The sequence below is a fragment of the Podarcis vaucheri genome (assembly GCF_965113315.1).
Source record: "Podarcis vaucheri genome assembly, chromosome: 5".
Classification (NCBI taxonomy): domain Eukaryota; kingdom Metazoa; phylum Chordata; class Lepidosauria; order Squamata; family Lacertidae; genus Podarcis; species Podarcis vaucheri.
Window position 1 is genome coordinate 19,355,336 of NC_138763.1, and position 16,886 is coordinate 19,372,221.

The window sequence follows — 16,886 nt, forward strand, 5'->3', positions numbered from 1 at the left end:
TCCTGGGTTTAATTTCAGTTTCACTATTTCCTTGGCATTTAAATGGCTGCCATTGGCAGAGGAGAGCAACTAAGTTCCATATAAGTTTGTCTACTGCAGTAGACACATGGAGACTCTGCAAATGAAGCTATACAGGACGGCCTCGGTCCTGTATACCTGAAGGAGCGTCTCCACCCCCATCGTTCAGCCTGGACACTGAGATTCAGCACCAAGGGCCTTCTGGCGGTTCCCTCATTGCGAGAAGTGAGGCTACAGGGAACCAGACACGAGGGCCTTCTTGGTAGTGGCGCCTGCCTTGTGGAATGCCCTCCCTTCAGATGTGAAGGAAATAAGCAGCTATCCTATCTTTAAAAGACATCTGAAGGCAGCCCTGTTCAGGGAAGTTTTTAATATTTAATGCTGTACTGTTTTTAACATTTGATTGGGAGCTGCCCAGAGTGGCTGGGGAAACTCAGCCAGATGGGCGGGGTATAAATAATAAATAAATCAATAAATTAATCATCATCATCATCATCATCATCATGCAACTGTGTCCCGAGCACACTCAGCCCCACCTTGAGGACGTGAGATTGGAAGCACTCAAATTACAAATCGACAAAGCACTCAGTTACATCAGCTCCAAAGGTGGAAGAGTTACATGCACCACTCCAGCTAAATAGCTAGTTAAGCATCTCCTCCTTCAAACTTATGCTCCAGTCTAGACAGTCAGAACAACAGCACAACCATCCCTCCATCAGCACATTTAAACGCCTTCTTCTGACGTAGCGCAGGCAAATAACCGGCAACTTTGCCCATGTGGCAGTTCCAGCTGCTCTGTTGCTATAAGCCCCTCCTGTTCCTTGGACACAGTGGCAGAGGAGACAGACAGGATTCGAATGGCCTGACTCTCTCTAGTATGGTTTCTTCCAACGCTTCACCTTCTTGCAAATCTTCCCCCTCCTCCCCTCCTGTCTCTGACTTCCTAGACTATTCCTCTCCCCCCTGCCTCATGGGTGGCACAGATCCCCACAAAACATTGGCTTCCCCCCCCCCTGGATCATACACATCCTTTGCCCATTCTGGATTCCTGACTGTCCTTGAAAAACTGAAGCTACCACTTTGAAAATACTCAGGGGCAATCAGTACCATCCACATAGAATGATAAGAGTTGGAAGGGAGCTTATACAATCAACATGTTTTGCTAACTGTATAATAACAATGATGATGATAATTTATTATTTATACCCCACCCATCTGGCTGGGTTTCCCCAGCCACTCTGGGCAGCTCCCAACAGAATATTAAAAACACAATAAAAGATCAAACATTAAATACTTCCTAAAACAGGGCTGCCTTCAGATGTCTTCTAAAAGTCAAACAGTTGTTTATTTCCTTGACATCTGATGGGAGGGCATTCCACAGTTTGGACGCCACTACCAAGAAGGCCCTCTGCCTGGTTCCCTGTAACTTGGGTTCCCACAGTGAGGGAACCACCAGAAGGCCCTTGGCACTGGACCTCAGTATCTGGGCTGAACGAAGGGGGTGAAGATGCTCCTTCAGGTATACTGGGCCGAGGCCATTTAGGGCTTTAAAGGTCAGCACCAACACTCTGAGTTGTGCTTTGAAATGTCCTGGGAGTCAATGTAGGTCTTTCAGGATCAACAAGCAAGATCCACTGGTAGCTTTGCCTGGTAAAGCACTTTTGCCTTGTGCAATATCCCCTCCCCACCTGTTCAGCTCTCTGTATCATAGCCCATTCTGTTCCAGTGGGTCCCCCAGTCCTAAGGAACAGGCCTGGCACCAGCAGAGAGATAGGTCTTGGGCCAAGGACCCCTCACCAGCCTGCCCAACTGTGCACACATTCCCCACTAGGCTCCCTAAATGTGTCACCACAGCAGCCAACAATGCTGCTGCTGAATGGGAGCCAAGCTCCCAAAATGGCTGGCTGCCATTTTAAATTACCCAAAATGTAATGTTGGCCCACAGATTTGTAAAATGTATTGATTTAATAGATTGGGGACGTAGTCAAGGACACTGAACTGTGCTGCCACCTCCAAAGCAGTGAGTCTTGGGGAGGAGACAGTTTACTTCTTGTACTTGTAATTAACGATTGGCTGGATGTTTGTGTGTGTGCACAGATTTTAGCGTTTGAAAATAAGACTGAAAGTTCCCCCTTTTCATGAACAGAGCAAGGACATTGGAGTCCGAGGAAATTATTCTGTCTTACAAGCTGAGCTTGAACACATCAACCTTCATCTCAGAGGTGGCTACATTATCCCATGGCAACTACCTGATCTGAATACCAATGCCAGGTACAGTCAGATATGTGGGATTTTATTTATTTATTTATTTACAAATTATTTATATAGGTAGATCAAATAAAAAAATACATAGATATTCAGTAGGAGCTACAACTGATTGCCTGTTTCTATCCATAGGGCTTATCAAGGCTGTGTTGTGTGGAGGCTAATAACTTGGCAAATGATCAAGTTGGTGTCAGATAACCACAACTCTTATTGGTTACTGCACACCTTTGGTGTGGCATAGGGTGGGGGCTCCAGTGATAAGCAGCCAGTACTCCATCCCACCCAGATTAAAAGGAGATTCTTGGGTCCCTTCCATAGCCTTAAGTGCTACCGGCAGACCACTCATGCAAGTGTGGTGGCCATGCTGGTTCCCAGAGGTGAGACTAAGGCCTTGAAGTGACAGCCTAAGACCTGTAAGAGGGAAGGGAAGGGCCAACCTCCTGGTGTCAGGAACATGCCCCCCCCCCCAAGTGCAGGGGAAGAGTTAGACTCAGAAATAGAACTCAATGAATGAGGGACCGACTCTGCAGATGAGAGCTGGCTGACAGAGTCGAGAGAGGGCAGTTTGAACCCCCCTCCAAGGGAAAACTCTGTTAGCTCTCTAGAACAGGGAGAGTTGGAGGGCAGTCAGAGCATTGCTAGGCAATCACCAGATAAGCAGAGGTATAAGACTGAGTGAAAGGAGGAGGGAGGCCAGCCTTTCAGTCCCCGCTCTAGGTGCTTGGAAAGATCAGATGGCAACAGAAGGGCAAGAGGGAAAAAGCAGGAGTTTGGCATCCTTCCTGCTGTGGGAGGGGTGAAGTTTCAGACTGAACAACTATTGTCAATGCGAGCAGGTGTAAAGCCGTGCTCTGGATGTGTGTGGGGTTTTTTGTAATAAATGTACATAAAGCTGCCGGAGAGTCATTACTTCTTATCCGGGCTTCCTTGCCTGCCAGAGATCATTACACCTGACTATGGATCCCAATGACTCCAACCCCTATTGTGAAACGTTTCAACAAGTATTAGTGTACTAATACTAATAACCACCCCCCAAAAAAACCCCCAAATGTTACTATGAGGATGGCAAAGACCTTAACAGTGGCAAGTCATCTGGTAGCTAAACTCCATCCACAGCAACCAGCAAACAGCATTCACTTACAACAGGGAGCGTGAAGACAGGGATGATGCTTTGAGAGTCATGAGGCCTGATCTCAATTTATGTCTCAGGGACAGACCACAGGTAGCAAGTTCTCTTTTAGGTCAGTTCTCCAGCCTCAGGCCCTGAAGTCCACTGGTGCTGCTGCTGCTGCTGGGTTCCCAAGGGTGGTACTTTCTCTGAGAATGGTCTAGGTGAGCGGGAGAGCACCCACCACTGCCACATGCCCTTTCAAATCAGGCTTGTTCCCTACTCCCTGCGCCCATACAAATTGGGACACAGTATAGGTAGGAATGTAGTGATGTATGGAAGTGAGAGCTGGACCATAAAGAAGGCTGATCGCCGAAAAATTGATGCTTTTGAATTATGGTGCTGGAGGAGACACTTGAGAGTCCCATGGACTGCAAGAAGATCAAACCTATCCATTCTGAAGGAAATCAGCCCTGAGTGCTCACTGGAAGGGCAGATCCTGAAGCTGAGGCTCCAATACTTTAGCTACCTCATGAGAAGAGAAGACTCCCTGGAAAAGACCCTGATGTTGGGAAAGATGGAGGGCACAAGGAGAAGGGGACGACAGAGGACGAGATGGTTGGACAGTGTTATACAAGTTACCAACATGGGTTTGACAAAACTCCGGGAGGCAGTGGAAGACAGGAGTACCTGGCGTGCTCTGGTCCATGGGGTCATGAAGAGTTGGACATGACTAAATGGCTAAACAACAACAAATAGGCAGGAATCCATGGCATATCGTATGTCTCAGTAGGAGCAGATGACAAAGGACAATGGTTTCCCAGTTTAATTCATAAGAGTGATGAAAAATAAATTATTTGTCATTTAAATGTTTTCTTTTGTTTTTAGTCGAAAGCAACCAATGGGTCTTACGGTTGCTCTGGATGATAATGGTGCTGCTCAAGGGCTTCTTTATTGGGACGATGGAAAAACTATTGGTAAGTTTGGAAAGCTCCCATCTACAGAGTCTGACAATTAGTCCCATCTAGATCAGCACCGTTGGCCATGAATAGCAAGGGCTTCCTGGGGTTTCAGGCAGGAGTCCTTCCCAGCCCTTTCTGCCAGGGACTGAAACCAAGGCATCTTCACACAGAGCATGTGCTCTGTCACTGAGTGACAGCCTTCCACTTCTTTGCAAGGCTGTTGCACAGCTTATTAAGAATATGTGAAATTCAAATTAGATGCTAAATAAGTTCCGGACCACCTAATAAGAAGGTGCAACATGCCTTCTTATGTGTCAGCATTGTCCTCTTGAAATGGGAAACGCTGGAATGCGAACAATATTGTTTTAGCAGATTTTGAAGAACACCACCACATGAACATAGAAAAGTCACTAATAAGTATTTTAATAGCAGACGTACTGAATACAAATAACCATTTTTTAAAAAAGATGATTAACAACATAAACCTACGGCCCTTTCTAAAATTACCAGTACCATGTGTTCAGCTATACTTCTCACATCCTCCTCGCATCACTGATCTGTTATCAGTAAGTAGTTCAAGACAATATAAGAGGAGCCCATATCCTGATTATTCTCACTCCAACAGCTGCATCCTTCCAATACAGGGGTAACACAAACATGGAAAAGAAATTGTGTTGCACTTCTCCACATGGCCTGGAGTCCTGATGTTGCCTCAGTGGTGTTCATAGGAACTGCACTACGGTGTCTTCCAGCCCCTTGGATAACATCCAAATTAGATTGGTTCATATACCTAAGTATATAATGTAAATATGTCTTCGGTGGTTTTGAACGAAAGTTCACTTCCATTAATTTCATATATTTACCCTACTTAAGAGTGCTTATATTTGCCTGGCTCATGCCCAGTACAGGTCTGAAGAAGGAAACCCCCAAACTATAATGTCCCTAATCAATGTGCCCATAAAGTAGAACCTGTCTACAGAAATAAAAATCCATGATATTGCTAGGAGAGCTGTAGGGTACTTATTGTCGCTGTCTAAAGCTTGCTGTCATTGCTTCTTGCATTCCCATGCACCAATGGAAACTGCTTCTTTGTCCTCTTAGCAGTCTTCCCCTTTAATCATTCTGTTGCTGCTTTCTTATTACAGATGCATATGAGAATGGCCTTTACCTCTTACACACATTTAATGTCAGTCAGGTAGGTATAATCTCTAATCTTATATCCTTGCTCCTGCTCCTAGATGATGCGGAGTTTTGGTGTAGAATTAGGTCTTTCTGATTGACTGACAGGCACTGCCCTTAGATGTTTCTTCTATTTAATTAAAATAGCAAACCCTTGATGTGATAAATCGGTACATTTGCACCTGCATATAATTATCCTGCACGTAGCAACAGGTTTCAGAACATTTGCAGTAGATGTACAAAAACAAACAATGAAAAAAGAAATAAACACACACACACATTTGGTCAAGAAACCTTAGTGTGCAATTAGTTTCTATTTTAGTTGGGTTGTCCCACAGTAATTAGTGGAGTCAATGGAACCCTTTCCATTAAGTGATGTTCTAATTAAATTGTTCAAAATAGATGTTAAATAGCCGTCTCTGGCAGCTTTAGAAGTCAAAATCTGGCTAACAATCCAAGTGCTTTGAGCATTTATACATGCAAATAGATTTGTAGAATTTGGTATCATAAATGCTTTGTTAATACATTTGTGCAATGTCCTCCATCTTGATGCTATTTCTCAAGCAAAAGTTTGTATGATGAAATCAGACTGGAGCAAGAGAGAGGCTGTGACAAGCAATTGTGAAATCATAAATAACAGCATGAAATGAAAAAAACAAACCCATACCCTTTCTTTCAGAATGCTTTGGACATCAGCCTCGCCCACGAGGGATATTTTGACCCAAACAACTTAAAATTCAGCGAAATTAAAATTTTAGGACTGTCAAGCAAACCTGTTAATGTTATGGTGTTTCAAAATGGTGCGCCAATCTCATCCAGTCATAATGAGACCTATGATTCTTCAACTCAGGTAAGGAAAAAATGTTGACACTATGAACCGCTTTCATTACTTAAGAGAATTTCTCCAAATCTCTACATTAGGTGTGCTTTCATTTTGGTACTATCCTCATGTTTACATAGACACCAGAATACTTACTTTAGTAAAAGTTCTTCCCGTGCACCATTAAATCTCACTCTTCCCCCCCCCCAATTGAAAGGGGAAGAGGAATAAAAATGGTGGTTGTATTCAGTTCCACATTGCTTAGGTCTTGAAGGCAAGTAACAGGGTGCAGGGTGCGCAAAGTATTCTTTGCTTTGTGATTACTTGTTGGGAAAATAAGGTGTCCAGTCAGGTATGAGCCCTTGTGAAGCTGCAGATGAAACCATTCAGGCTCTGTTCCCTGCAGTAAGCTTCATTTAGTGGTTACAGTATGTCTCGGGTCCCAATTAGCTCTCAAGAGTGGCACCTCTTTCAAACTGCATCATCCAGGTCCTCGATATTCTGCCTCTGTCAGTAGCTAAGAATTCAGGTCTTTGCTACCACATTTAATCTAACTTGCTTGTCTTCTGCATCCTAGACAGTTTTCTCCTTTGCCTGTTGAAGATCTCCATCCTTAGACTTCTAACCCAGTTCCCACTATTTGAACTATTGAAATTGCCTAAGCTTGTCTTGACATGGAACCTCTGAGTTCCACTTGGCTGTTGTCCCTGGGGAAATTTCTCCATGCCATCTTGGCTTATTATAGATGAACTGAGACAGTGCCTTCTTCCCAATGTTCCATTTCCTTTTGCTACCGCCTGCTGTCATATACATTTATAGCTATGTTTGTATGCTGAAAAGAGCCAGCTCTACTTCATATAAACTAATTAAATAAAACTACATTTCATTTTTTTTAAATGAGGCTGCTGTTTAATGTACACAGAACTGTGAAATGATTTTTGTCATTTGTTGCTTTTTTATTATTATTTCCAAAGCTCTTGCACATTCAAGGTCTTCAGCTTGCACTGGGGCAAAAGTATACCTTGAAATGGGGGCAGCCTACAGAAGATACAGAAAAATTCAATTGTTATCCATACCCAGAACCAACGCAAAGCACTTGTGAAGAACGTGGCTGTTTCTGGCAGGTAAGCAACTGGGAATTGGTGAAACAGGTGAAATGGAACCATTTGATGTGCCAAAAAATTACCCAGTTGCTTTGACCATATTTTACTTGTGAAAGATACCCTTAAATTGTTCCTTAAGCTCTTTGTATGCCTTAGCCCTCATTAGTCCTCCCATTGCCTATTGTCAAACCTATTTACTGTTTATTGCTGAAGCCTCTCTCATAGTGCTGACTTACTTAATATGGTATTTTATTTCAGGTTGTCTCCACTCCTGGTGTGCCTCACTGCTTTTATCCCAAGAATTATGGCTACACCGCCAGTAACATTCAACACAGTGCTGAGGGCGTGACAGCTGATCTGCAGAGGAACACAATCTATCCTAATCCTTATGGGTCTCAATCACCAGCTGTGGACCAGCTTCGCTTGGTAGTGACCTACCATTACAACAACATGCTGCAGTTTAAGGTAAACTGTAATCTCATGGAGTACACCCCCCCCTTAAGATGCTGCAGCTAACAAACCTTCCCCCAAGGATGGCACTCTTAATGAACCCTTTTGGTGCATCCTCTCAGTTCCATGATATGATAATCCCATCATTGCAGCTGTTGCTGGAGAAAAGTACTTACAGTATGCAGACATCAAAGCCTTATCAGAACTTACATTTTGCTCTGTTTTTCCAGGCACAGGTTCATGCTTAAGAGCTCTATGTCTGAGTGCTGTTGTTGGGTTTGGGTTTGTTTGTTTTTTGCCCCAGAGCTTTCTCCACGAAAACCCGTTCTTTAGTGCTTAATCGGAGCAAACAGCAATTCAGGTTTTCTGCAGATTGCCATTTGCTCCGATTGAGCTTTAATGAGCATGCTTTTTGCGGAAAAGTTCCAGAGCAAAAAATAAAATTAAAATGGGCCCTCGGATATGGAGCATTTAAGAGCAGACTATACCTGGAAAAAGCAGAGAAAAAGTAAGTGTGGATAAGCACTGGGATGTATCTCCAGTGCATTCTACCAGAGTAGATCCACTGAAATTAATAGTTGATTTAGTTATGCTCATTACTTTCAGTGGGTCTCCTTGGAGTGGAACTAACATTGCAGACAACTTATTAGAATGTGCATGATAAGAAGCTTTGAAAAGTCAGTGCCAACAAGCAGAGCACTTCTACAATGGGGCAATAATATGGCCCTTTTTCTCTCTGGCTGTCCTTTGCTAGATTGGTCAATACCATTTTTATAATTCTGTGAAGCTTTTGCCTGCTGAAGTCATTTTTTATTGTGATTTCTACCATGGATGTTTTTGAATATATTTTTAAAAGTACCTTTTACTAGTGTGCAATGTATTAAACTGTGATTTTAAATTGGAGTGAACTGTGCATGGGCACTGGAAAAGCGGGATAGAGATTCTCATGTAAATAAAATGGGTAATAAAACAGTAGTTGAACTGTCCTTTTGCATTGACTCTTATAGACAAGCAGGTCCTTGTGATGTTTGGTTTTGTTACATATCTTATGCACGCTGAAGAATGATCCCTTCTCCGTAGATCTATGATCTCAACCACAAAAGATATGAAGTTCCCGTCCCGCTCTTCACGCCAAGCAGCTCTCAAAGTACAGAAGCCAGCCGGCTCTATCAAGTGGACATTGTGAACAACCCATTTGGCCTTCAGATCCGACGCAAAAGCACAGGAACTATTATGTAAGTGGAACCTTTGATTTTATCGATAGGTTCATTTCAGCAAGGATCAGCAGGAAAACACCCTGAACCAAGGTCTTAATTTGCTTATGAGGCTATGGTATCATTCACACAAATTCAGACAAGGTGTGTGTGTGTGTGTGTGTGTGTGTGTGTGTGTGTGTGGTTGTTGTTATTTCCACTAAACATTTATCAAGCATCCTGGCATCTGCCTGGCCATCCACTCTTCCTGATCTCAAAAAGGTCCATAGAAGGCATTACCTCATCAACACCAGGCAGATAAAACATACCTAAAGTGCATGGTTTCTCCCAGAGAATCCTGAGAACTGTAGTTTCTGAGGGGCTGGGAGTCATAGCTCTGCGAGGGCTAAGCTACAGTTCTGGGATTATTTGTGCTCTAATTGTATCATGTGGGTATTGAAATGTAGGCCTCAGGAAAGACGGTTTCATGCTACTACAGTGGTAGGTACTTTGGTTCTCAAACTTAATCCGTTCTGGAAGTCCGTTCCAAAACCAAAGCGTTCCAAAACCAAAGCATGCTTTCCCATAGAAAGTAATACAAAATGGATTAATCTGCTCCAGACTTTTAAAAACAACCCCTAAAAGGGCAATTTAACATGAATTTCACTATCTAACAGACCATAAAATGAAAGCAATAATCAATGTTCTGTACTATAAAATAAATAAGATAGTATTGTAGATGATAAAAATTAAAATTATTATTTTTTCCTTACCTGTACTGATGATAGTCATAAAATGAAAAACAAGCCACAGTCACAAAAATGAAAAACCACACAAGCAGAAATGCAAAAAATTAGCAAAAACAAAAGCACCAAATATCACCTCAGAACACTGCAATCAGAAATGGAAGACTTTAATTATGATGGCAGGGGAGACTCAAATGAGCGGGGCAAGGGCAGAAGCGAGAGGAAAAAAGGCTTAATTACTATGTGGGGGGACTCAAATTTGCTGCGCAACAAACTCAGGAGCACAGCGTTCTGGTTCCAAGTTGTTCGGGAACTAAGCTGTTTGAAAACCGAGGTACCACTGTAATTGCCTGACCAGTGGTCTGCACGCAGCAAACAAACTAAACATCCCTTTTGTTAATGTATATATATAAATATATAAAACAACACCCTGCACCTTACCCATGAGAATTTTCTTGAACTTTTCTCTCCCAGTTGATCATTTTTAATGTGTGTGTTTTTCCCTCATTAATTGAAGGAGAATTGTTGTTCATTTGTTTTGAAAAGCATAAATGCTTAGCCTAGCACTAGAGAGCTGCCAGTTCTAAATATGTTTCTCATGGATGGCATTCCATCATGACATCTATAATAACTGAGAACATTGTGAGGATTTGATGTGAGGTTGCTAAAGAGGGTTTGTGCTGTCTGCCTCCACCTATAGTCTGCTTGTACTTTTTAGAAATTAATAAAAAAATACTACAAAAATGCAGTGAGTAATTTTTTCCCCAAATTAAGACGAATCCTGGTAAGCATTGCCCCCGGAATGTCTCACCCACTCACTGAAGTGGGGAACATGTAAAGTATGTTCAAATATTTGCTGAGTTAAAAAAAAAATCACTGCAGGCAAGTGCACATTTACTTTGCTAAAACAAATAGAGTATGGATTTAATCTAACATGTATGTTCACATCAAGAGGGCATTGTATTATCAATGTAGTGGCGCAGAGAGAGATGTACCGGGGAAAACTGAAGTTCTGAACAAAATTTGAAAATATCAAACAGAAACATGGTGAAACCCTTTCCACTTTGGAAGCAAGGACAAGTGTGTCATAACTCCAAAAATTTGGGGTGTGGAGATTTTTGGAATAACCTGTAGGTTTAGCACAAACATTTTTGTTCTGGTGACAAGTGGCCATTCAATTACTACATATTCTTCTCCAGAAGAAAAGTGTTCTCAGTTTGAATCTCACTGATTCTGTAATAAAATTAGCAATGACTCAGATAATTTCTTTGCACTTGAACACCAAGATGTGCCTGTGCCATACTAAGAGAAAGGTTGAGAATTACAGAGCAATAACCGGTAATATGTGGTACCCACATCCCAGAAACTGAGACCTCCGGGTATAGGGTGGTATATAACTTCAATAAATAAAATAAACTATAATCTTTCATTTTTCACCACCACCCCTGATTGTGGAAGGAGATGGGTGGAAATGAGCTCAGTGGCTCCTCACCTTACTCACTCACATGTTAATCCACCATTATTCTTGCATTTCTCCTCTGTGTTTTGAGGGCTAGCTATCTAGAGCATGAAACCTGCTCTACTTTACTAGGCTCCCTGTATAATTAAGCACCTTGAAAGAGAAGATTTCTATGATCTGCGTGAGAGCCTATTGGAATAGAGCAGATAGCCCACTGCAGACATTCTGTCTCCAATGTGTGAGGGGCTGCAAGAATGAGGACATGTGGGTTGGCAAACAGACAACAATTATGTCCCTTCTATCCTTTGGGGGTGGGAGAAAATATAAGGTTAGAATAAGCTGGGTTTCTGTGTCATCCGGCCAAAAGGTACACACACACGTGTATGTGTGTGTGTTTGTGAGAGAGAGAAAGAGAGAGAGAGTATATATGTAGATAGGACTACCTCAGAAATACACATTTGGAAAATAACTTAACCTGAAGTTGCCACCTAAGTTCAGCTGGAGCCAGTACCCTGACTCTTATCTTGAAAATGTGGCCAAATGTGCTTTTCAGAAGCATTGGTTATTTCTTGGCTGTCTCTCATGAGAAATGACCACTTTTCTGCTTTGCATGAGTTGCACCATATGATATAGACCAGGCACATCCAACTCCCAAGAGACTGCAATCTACTCACAGTATAAAAGAACTGGCAGTGATCCACCCATTGTCACTGGAGGATTAACCATAGTTGTTGAGCTTTTTTATTTTTAGAAAATTTCTCAGGGGGTTGAAAGATCAACCAGGGACATCCCGTGATCGACCAATAGATCACGATCAACCTGTTGGACATGCCTGATATAGACTAACCATCCTTCTTTTACAGCTGGAATTCTCAGGTGCCGGGCTTCACCTTTAGTGACATGTTCATTCAGATTGCTACTCGCCTACCATCACAATATGTGTACGGATTTGGAGAAACTGAGCACACACAGTTCCGGAGGGATATGAACTGGCAGACCTGGGGAATGTTCACAAAAGATCAGCCACCTGGCGTAAGCACTGCTCCTACTTTAAAAAAACAAACAAAACCAAAAAAACTTACTGCTGTTTTCCTAGCTAGTGCCATTGCCAATAAGGAAATCTGGAAGCATTTTTCCTTTCTCCTAAACAGCTAAACCTCTCAGTTTTTAAGAATGTAAAACATTTCTAGAAAGAAAGAAAGAAAGAAAGAAAGAGAATGCAGGAGTGTAGAACATTTTGATTTGCTCTATACAAAAATGATATCTGAGAGTAAGTGACTTATAGCACAGTCCTAATAATGGCTACTTAGAAGTAAGTCATATTTAATTCACTGCGCCTTATCCTCAGGTTAAGTGGATTGCACTTGCAGAACATTGTCCAGAAAGGTGTTTTCGGAGCCTGAGCTCAGCTATTCAAAATCTTCATAATTGCAGAGATTTCAGATCAGTGTGGTATAGCAGGGAGGAAGCATAGTTCAGTGGTAGGTCATATGCTTTGCAATCAGAAAGTCTGAGGTTCAATCCCTTTCATTTCCAACCATTCACCATTCACTTGAGGAATTGCTCCTAGACATGTGCTGCCCTGGATGCATGAGACATTGCCTGCTCTTGATGGGGTTACTCTCCTGAAGTACATATCTTGGGGGTACTCCTGGATCCATTACTGTTGCTTGAGGATCAGGTAGCCTCGATGGTGCAGAATGCCTTCCATCAGCTTTGGCCATAGACCGACTGTGTCCCTGCCTGGACAGAGATAGAGTAAATTGCCGTATTTTTTGCTCCATAAGACACACCTGACCATAAGATGCACCTAATTTTTAGAGGAGGAAAACAAGAAAAAAAATATTCTGAATGAAACAGTAGACGTATGATTTTTGTGGTTCATGCTGTGGCCACAGACATGTGATCTGATGGTGAATTTGGGGTGACCCATTGCAAAAATCCTGAGGATCCATATGGATCTGTGCTTTGTAACACATTTTTGTGCCATTGTGGCCCCACACAACAGTGGGCGTGTGATTTTCTGGGTGCGGGCTGTAGCCATGGACATGCTATGTGATCTGATGGTGAATTTGGGGTAAATTTGGGGTGACCCAATGTAAAAATCCTGAGGATCCATTGGCTTTTACCTCCCCACTCCCAGGCAGCCTCCCTAGCATCCCTTATCTCTCTTCCAATCCCACCGATCAGCTGTTTCCTTTCAACACTCCCTTCCCTATTGTTTGCCTTAGTGTCTTTTCCTTAGCTGATTTGATCCCACTCAACTGTGTTGTGTCTTTTGCTGGTATTCTATTGGAGAGGGGAGGGGGAGTGTTCAGCCTAGGCCTGGAAATGTGCTGTAATTGCAAAGGTGTTTTCGTCAATCACTTATCTGTAGTTATTCAGGGTTATTATTAAGAAGGGCTGAGGCACTTCCACCAATATATGGATTTTGTTCCAGCAGAAATGAAATTCTTCTGTTTGCTTTGTTTTTTGTTTTTTGTTTTTTGTCTCTTACAGTACAAGCTAAACTCCTATGGTTTCCACCCTTTCTACATGGGCCTGGAAAATGATGGCAGTGCTCATGGAGTTCTTTTGCTGAACAGCAATGCCATGGGTAAAATAACAACATTTATATATATGTATGCATTTTTTAAAAAACACAATTGCCTTTGTCGCTGATATATTTGTAGCAATTTATTATTAATTCCCAACTCCTCCTTCTGGATTTTTCAGATGTCACCTTCCAGCCAACACCTGCTCTGACATATCGCACGATTGGAGGAATTCTAGACTTTTACATGGTTTTGGGGCCAACGCCAGAAGAAGTGGTTCAGGAATACACTGCAGTAAGATACACCTGCTCTAGTATCTTAAGTGTCACGATCCAGAAAAGGATATTAGTTTCTAGTAGGAGGCTTCTCCACATGTCAGCTCAGTATAAACACACAACATCTTTTGATGAGAAGGAGTTCATCCAGCAAGAGTTCCTAATTGTTTCATGAGGCTACTTGTGCGCTACCAGAATGGGATGGAGTCCACCAAATGTTACTTTTATTCTGTACCCCCTTTTCCTATTTCACTTTTGTTTTAAATCTATAATTTGCTCTTCAATTGCAGCTAATTGGACGGCCTGTCATGCCACCCTATTGGGCCTTGGGATTCCAGCTTTGCCGCTATGGGTACAAAAACACGTCTGAGGTTGCCGAAGTGTACGATGCAATGAGGGCAGCTAGAATACCCTACGTAAGTGCCTTGCAGCTGTGATCCGGTGCTCTTCAGATTCCAATCGATAATTATTTTGTTGGAAGAAGATTTCAAAATGATTCAGAAAATCAGGACTATATCAATCCCAACTGAGTTCTGTATAAAACATTACTCAAAGTTCTATGCAGACAAAACCAAGGGAAGAAGAAAGAGTGGAGGAAAGAGACACAGACCTAATTTGTATGGTTAAGGTCAGCAAAGAAACAGTTTTGCCCTTCTCTATCCCAATGATCTCTCAAAGTGAAAACCGTTTTAAAAAGCAATAAAACATTCTCAGAAAATTTAAGGTTTACATTTTTAGGTGTCTGTGTCTTAGCTATGGCTCCGTTTGTGAAGTGGCCCTTCAACTTTCCTAATGTCATTTAGACATGCTTGAAATTGAACCTGATGGGTTTGCTATTTGCCTTGTAGTTTTGAATTTTAATAGTTAATAAAACAATAACAAAAAGTTGGGGCTAAATTGTTTGGTCCAACCCTAGAATATATGATAATCTTATCAAAAATATGATCTACGGTACTGATGACACACCTGTTTGCCCCATTCACACTATGCATGCTGTAGATGCACACTGAAAGAATCTTGGGTATTTAATTAATTAATTAATTAATTAATTAATTAATTAATTAATTAATATACTGCCCTATACCTAAAGGTCTCAGGGCGGTTCACAGAATCAAGTATGCTTCTGGATATATGGATCTGAACTCGAACATTCTTAACTGTATTGAGGCATATTTGATATTGAAAGTCCATGCTTTCTGTGTTTTGCATCTTGAACATGTTGAGATTATTTTAAATTAATCATCTCCAGGTCTTCAGTTTATTTTTCACACATGTCTTTGCTGTTTTATTTTAACACAGGATGTCCAATATACAGACATTGATTACATGGAACGGAAGCTAGACTTCACACTTGGCAAAAACTTCTCTGACCTTCCAGCTTTTGTTGATCGAATAAAATCAGAGGGTTCAAGGTACATCATCATCCTGGTGAGTAATTATTAATCATTCTTGAGATACCATTGTGGAATGCTGGTAGCATGCATTATTGGTCCAGTACCTCAATGTACACCCAAGCTATGTACCTGTTCCTTTAGGGGAAGTGCAACCCCACTAGAACAGGCAGTCTGCTCAATTACTCAACCCTGGGAACTGTCTCTTCCCAGCACTTCTGTCTCAACATGATTCAGTTTCAGTTTATTGGTTCTCATGAAGCCCATCATTGCCTCAAAGACACCAATCCAACTTCTGCACAATCTCTCCTGAGTAGCAGCCCATGGGGTTTGGTAGAGTTGAATGCCCCCCATTTGTGGTTTTGGGGAGCCGTGGGGCCAGGAGGTTTGAGCCTACATGGTACACAGGTGGAGCCAATCCAGTGCTCTGCCAGTGTGTCTATCTAGTCCTAACCAGCTTTTGTTTGCTTTATCTAATAAAATCAGAATGTTCAAGGCTCGTTGCCATCCTGCTTAGTTCTTTCTTTCATTATGCACTTTGGATAATATGCAGTTTTCATTGTGCTCTGTTGGATAGTTTGTGTTACCAGTCCTGGCAATATAATAACCATGGTTCTGGATCAGACCCAGGGTCCATTTGCACCAGTATCTCATTTCCAACCATGGACGGCCAGATAGCTTCAGGAGTCATCAAGGCAATAGCTTTCACCTACACATTGTTCCCCAGGATCTGATAAACAGAGAGGCGATGCCCCTCAAAACTTATAAGAGTGAAATATATAAACTATGCAAAAGCTGAATAAGGATCTCCTTCTATATAATCCCTTGAAATAACTGGATGAGAACTTGCTCTGGGTTTCCCTTCCATCAGAGGTCATGCTGCTATCCACAGATAATCTTGTTTTTGTGCCGAGGGCCTTCTGGCGGTTCCCTCATTGCGAGAAGCAAAGCTACAGGGAACCAGGCAGAGGGCCTTCTCGGTAGTGGCGAGATGTCAAAATGATAAACAACTACCTGATATTCGGAAGACATCTTAAGGCAGCCCTGTTCAGGCTTTAATGTATGATATTTAATGTTTTTTGGTTTCTATGGAAGCCGCCCAGAGTGGCTGGGGAAACCCAGCCAGATGGGCGGGGTACAAATAATAAATTGTTATTGTTATTATTATTGTTGTTGTTGTTACTATTATTATTATTATTATTATTATTATTATTATTATTATTAGTGATTCTCTACCACAAAGAGTTCCATTAGCATCACTCACTGCATTCTTTCAGAAACTCAGACTGAAAACCTGCATCCTCCAAGAAGGTTGGGAGGTGCGGAAGAAGTCATGTCATGTACAGAGCAGAATGAATGAATGAGTGAAAAGCATTAGCACTG

General features: G+C 42.0%; 1 protein-coding gene across 1 annotated transcript in view; it reads left to right on the forward strand.

Moving 5' to 3' along the window:
* The window catches only part of SI (sucrase-isomaltase), a 112,621-nt gene that overhangs the window by 80,835 nt on the left and 14,900 nt on the right, over positions 1-16,886 (forward strand). Inside the window, exons 44-55 of the mRNA XM_082223813.1 lie at positions 2,165-2,289; positions 4,280-4,368; positions 5,499-5,548; positions 6,212-6,382; positions 7,327-7,476; positions 7,714-7,920; positions 8,986-9,140; positions 12,167-12,335; positions 13,803-13,899; positions 14,019-14,131; positions 14,403-14,528; positions 15,412-15,540. Coding sequence (XP_082079939.1) covers positions 2,165-2,289; positions 4,280-4,368; positions 5,499-5,548; positions 6,212-6,382; positions 7,327-7,476; positions 7,714-7,920; positions 8,986-9,140; positions 12,167-12,335; positions 13,803-13,899; positions 14,019-14,131; positions 14,403-14,528; positions 15,412-15,540 — 1,581 coding nt within the window. The remainder of the gene's footprint in view (positions 1-2,164; positions 2,290-4,279; positions 4,369-5,498; positions 5,549-6,211; positions 6,383-7,326; positions 7,477-7,713; positions 7,921-8,985; positions 9,141-12,166; positions 12,336-13,802; positions 13,900-14,018; positions 14,132-14,402; positions 14,529-15,411; positions 15,541-16,886) is intronic.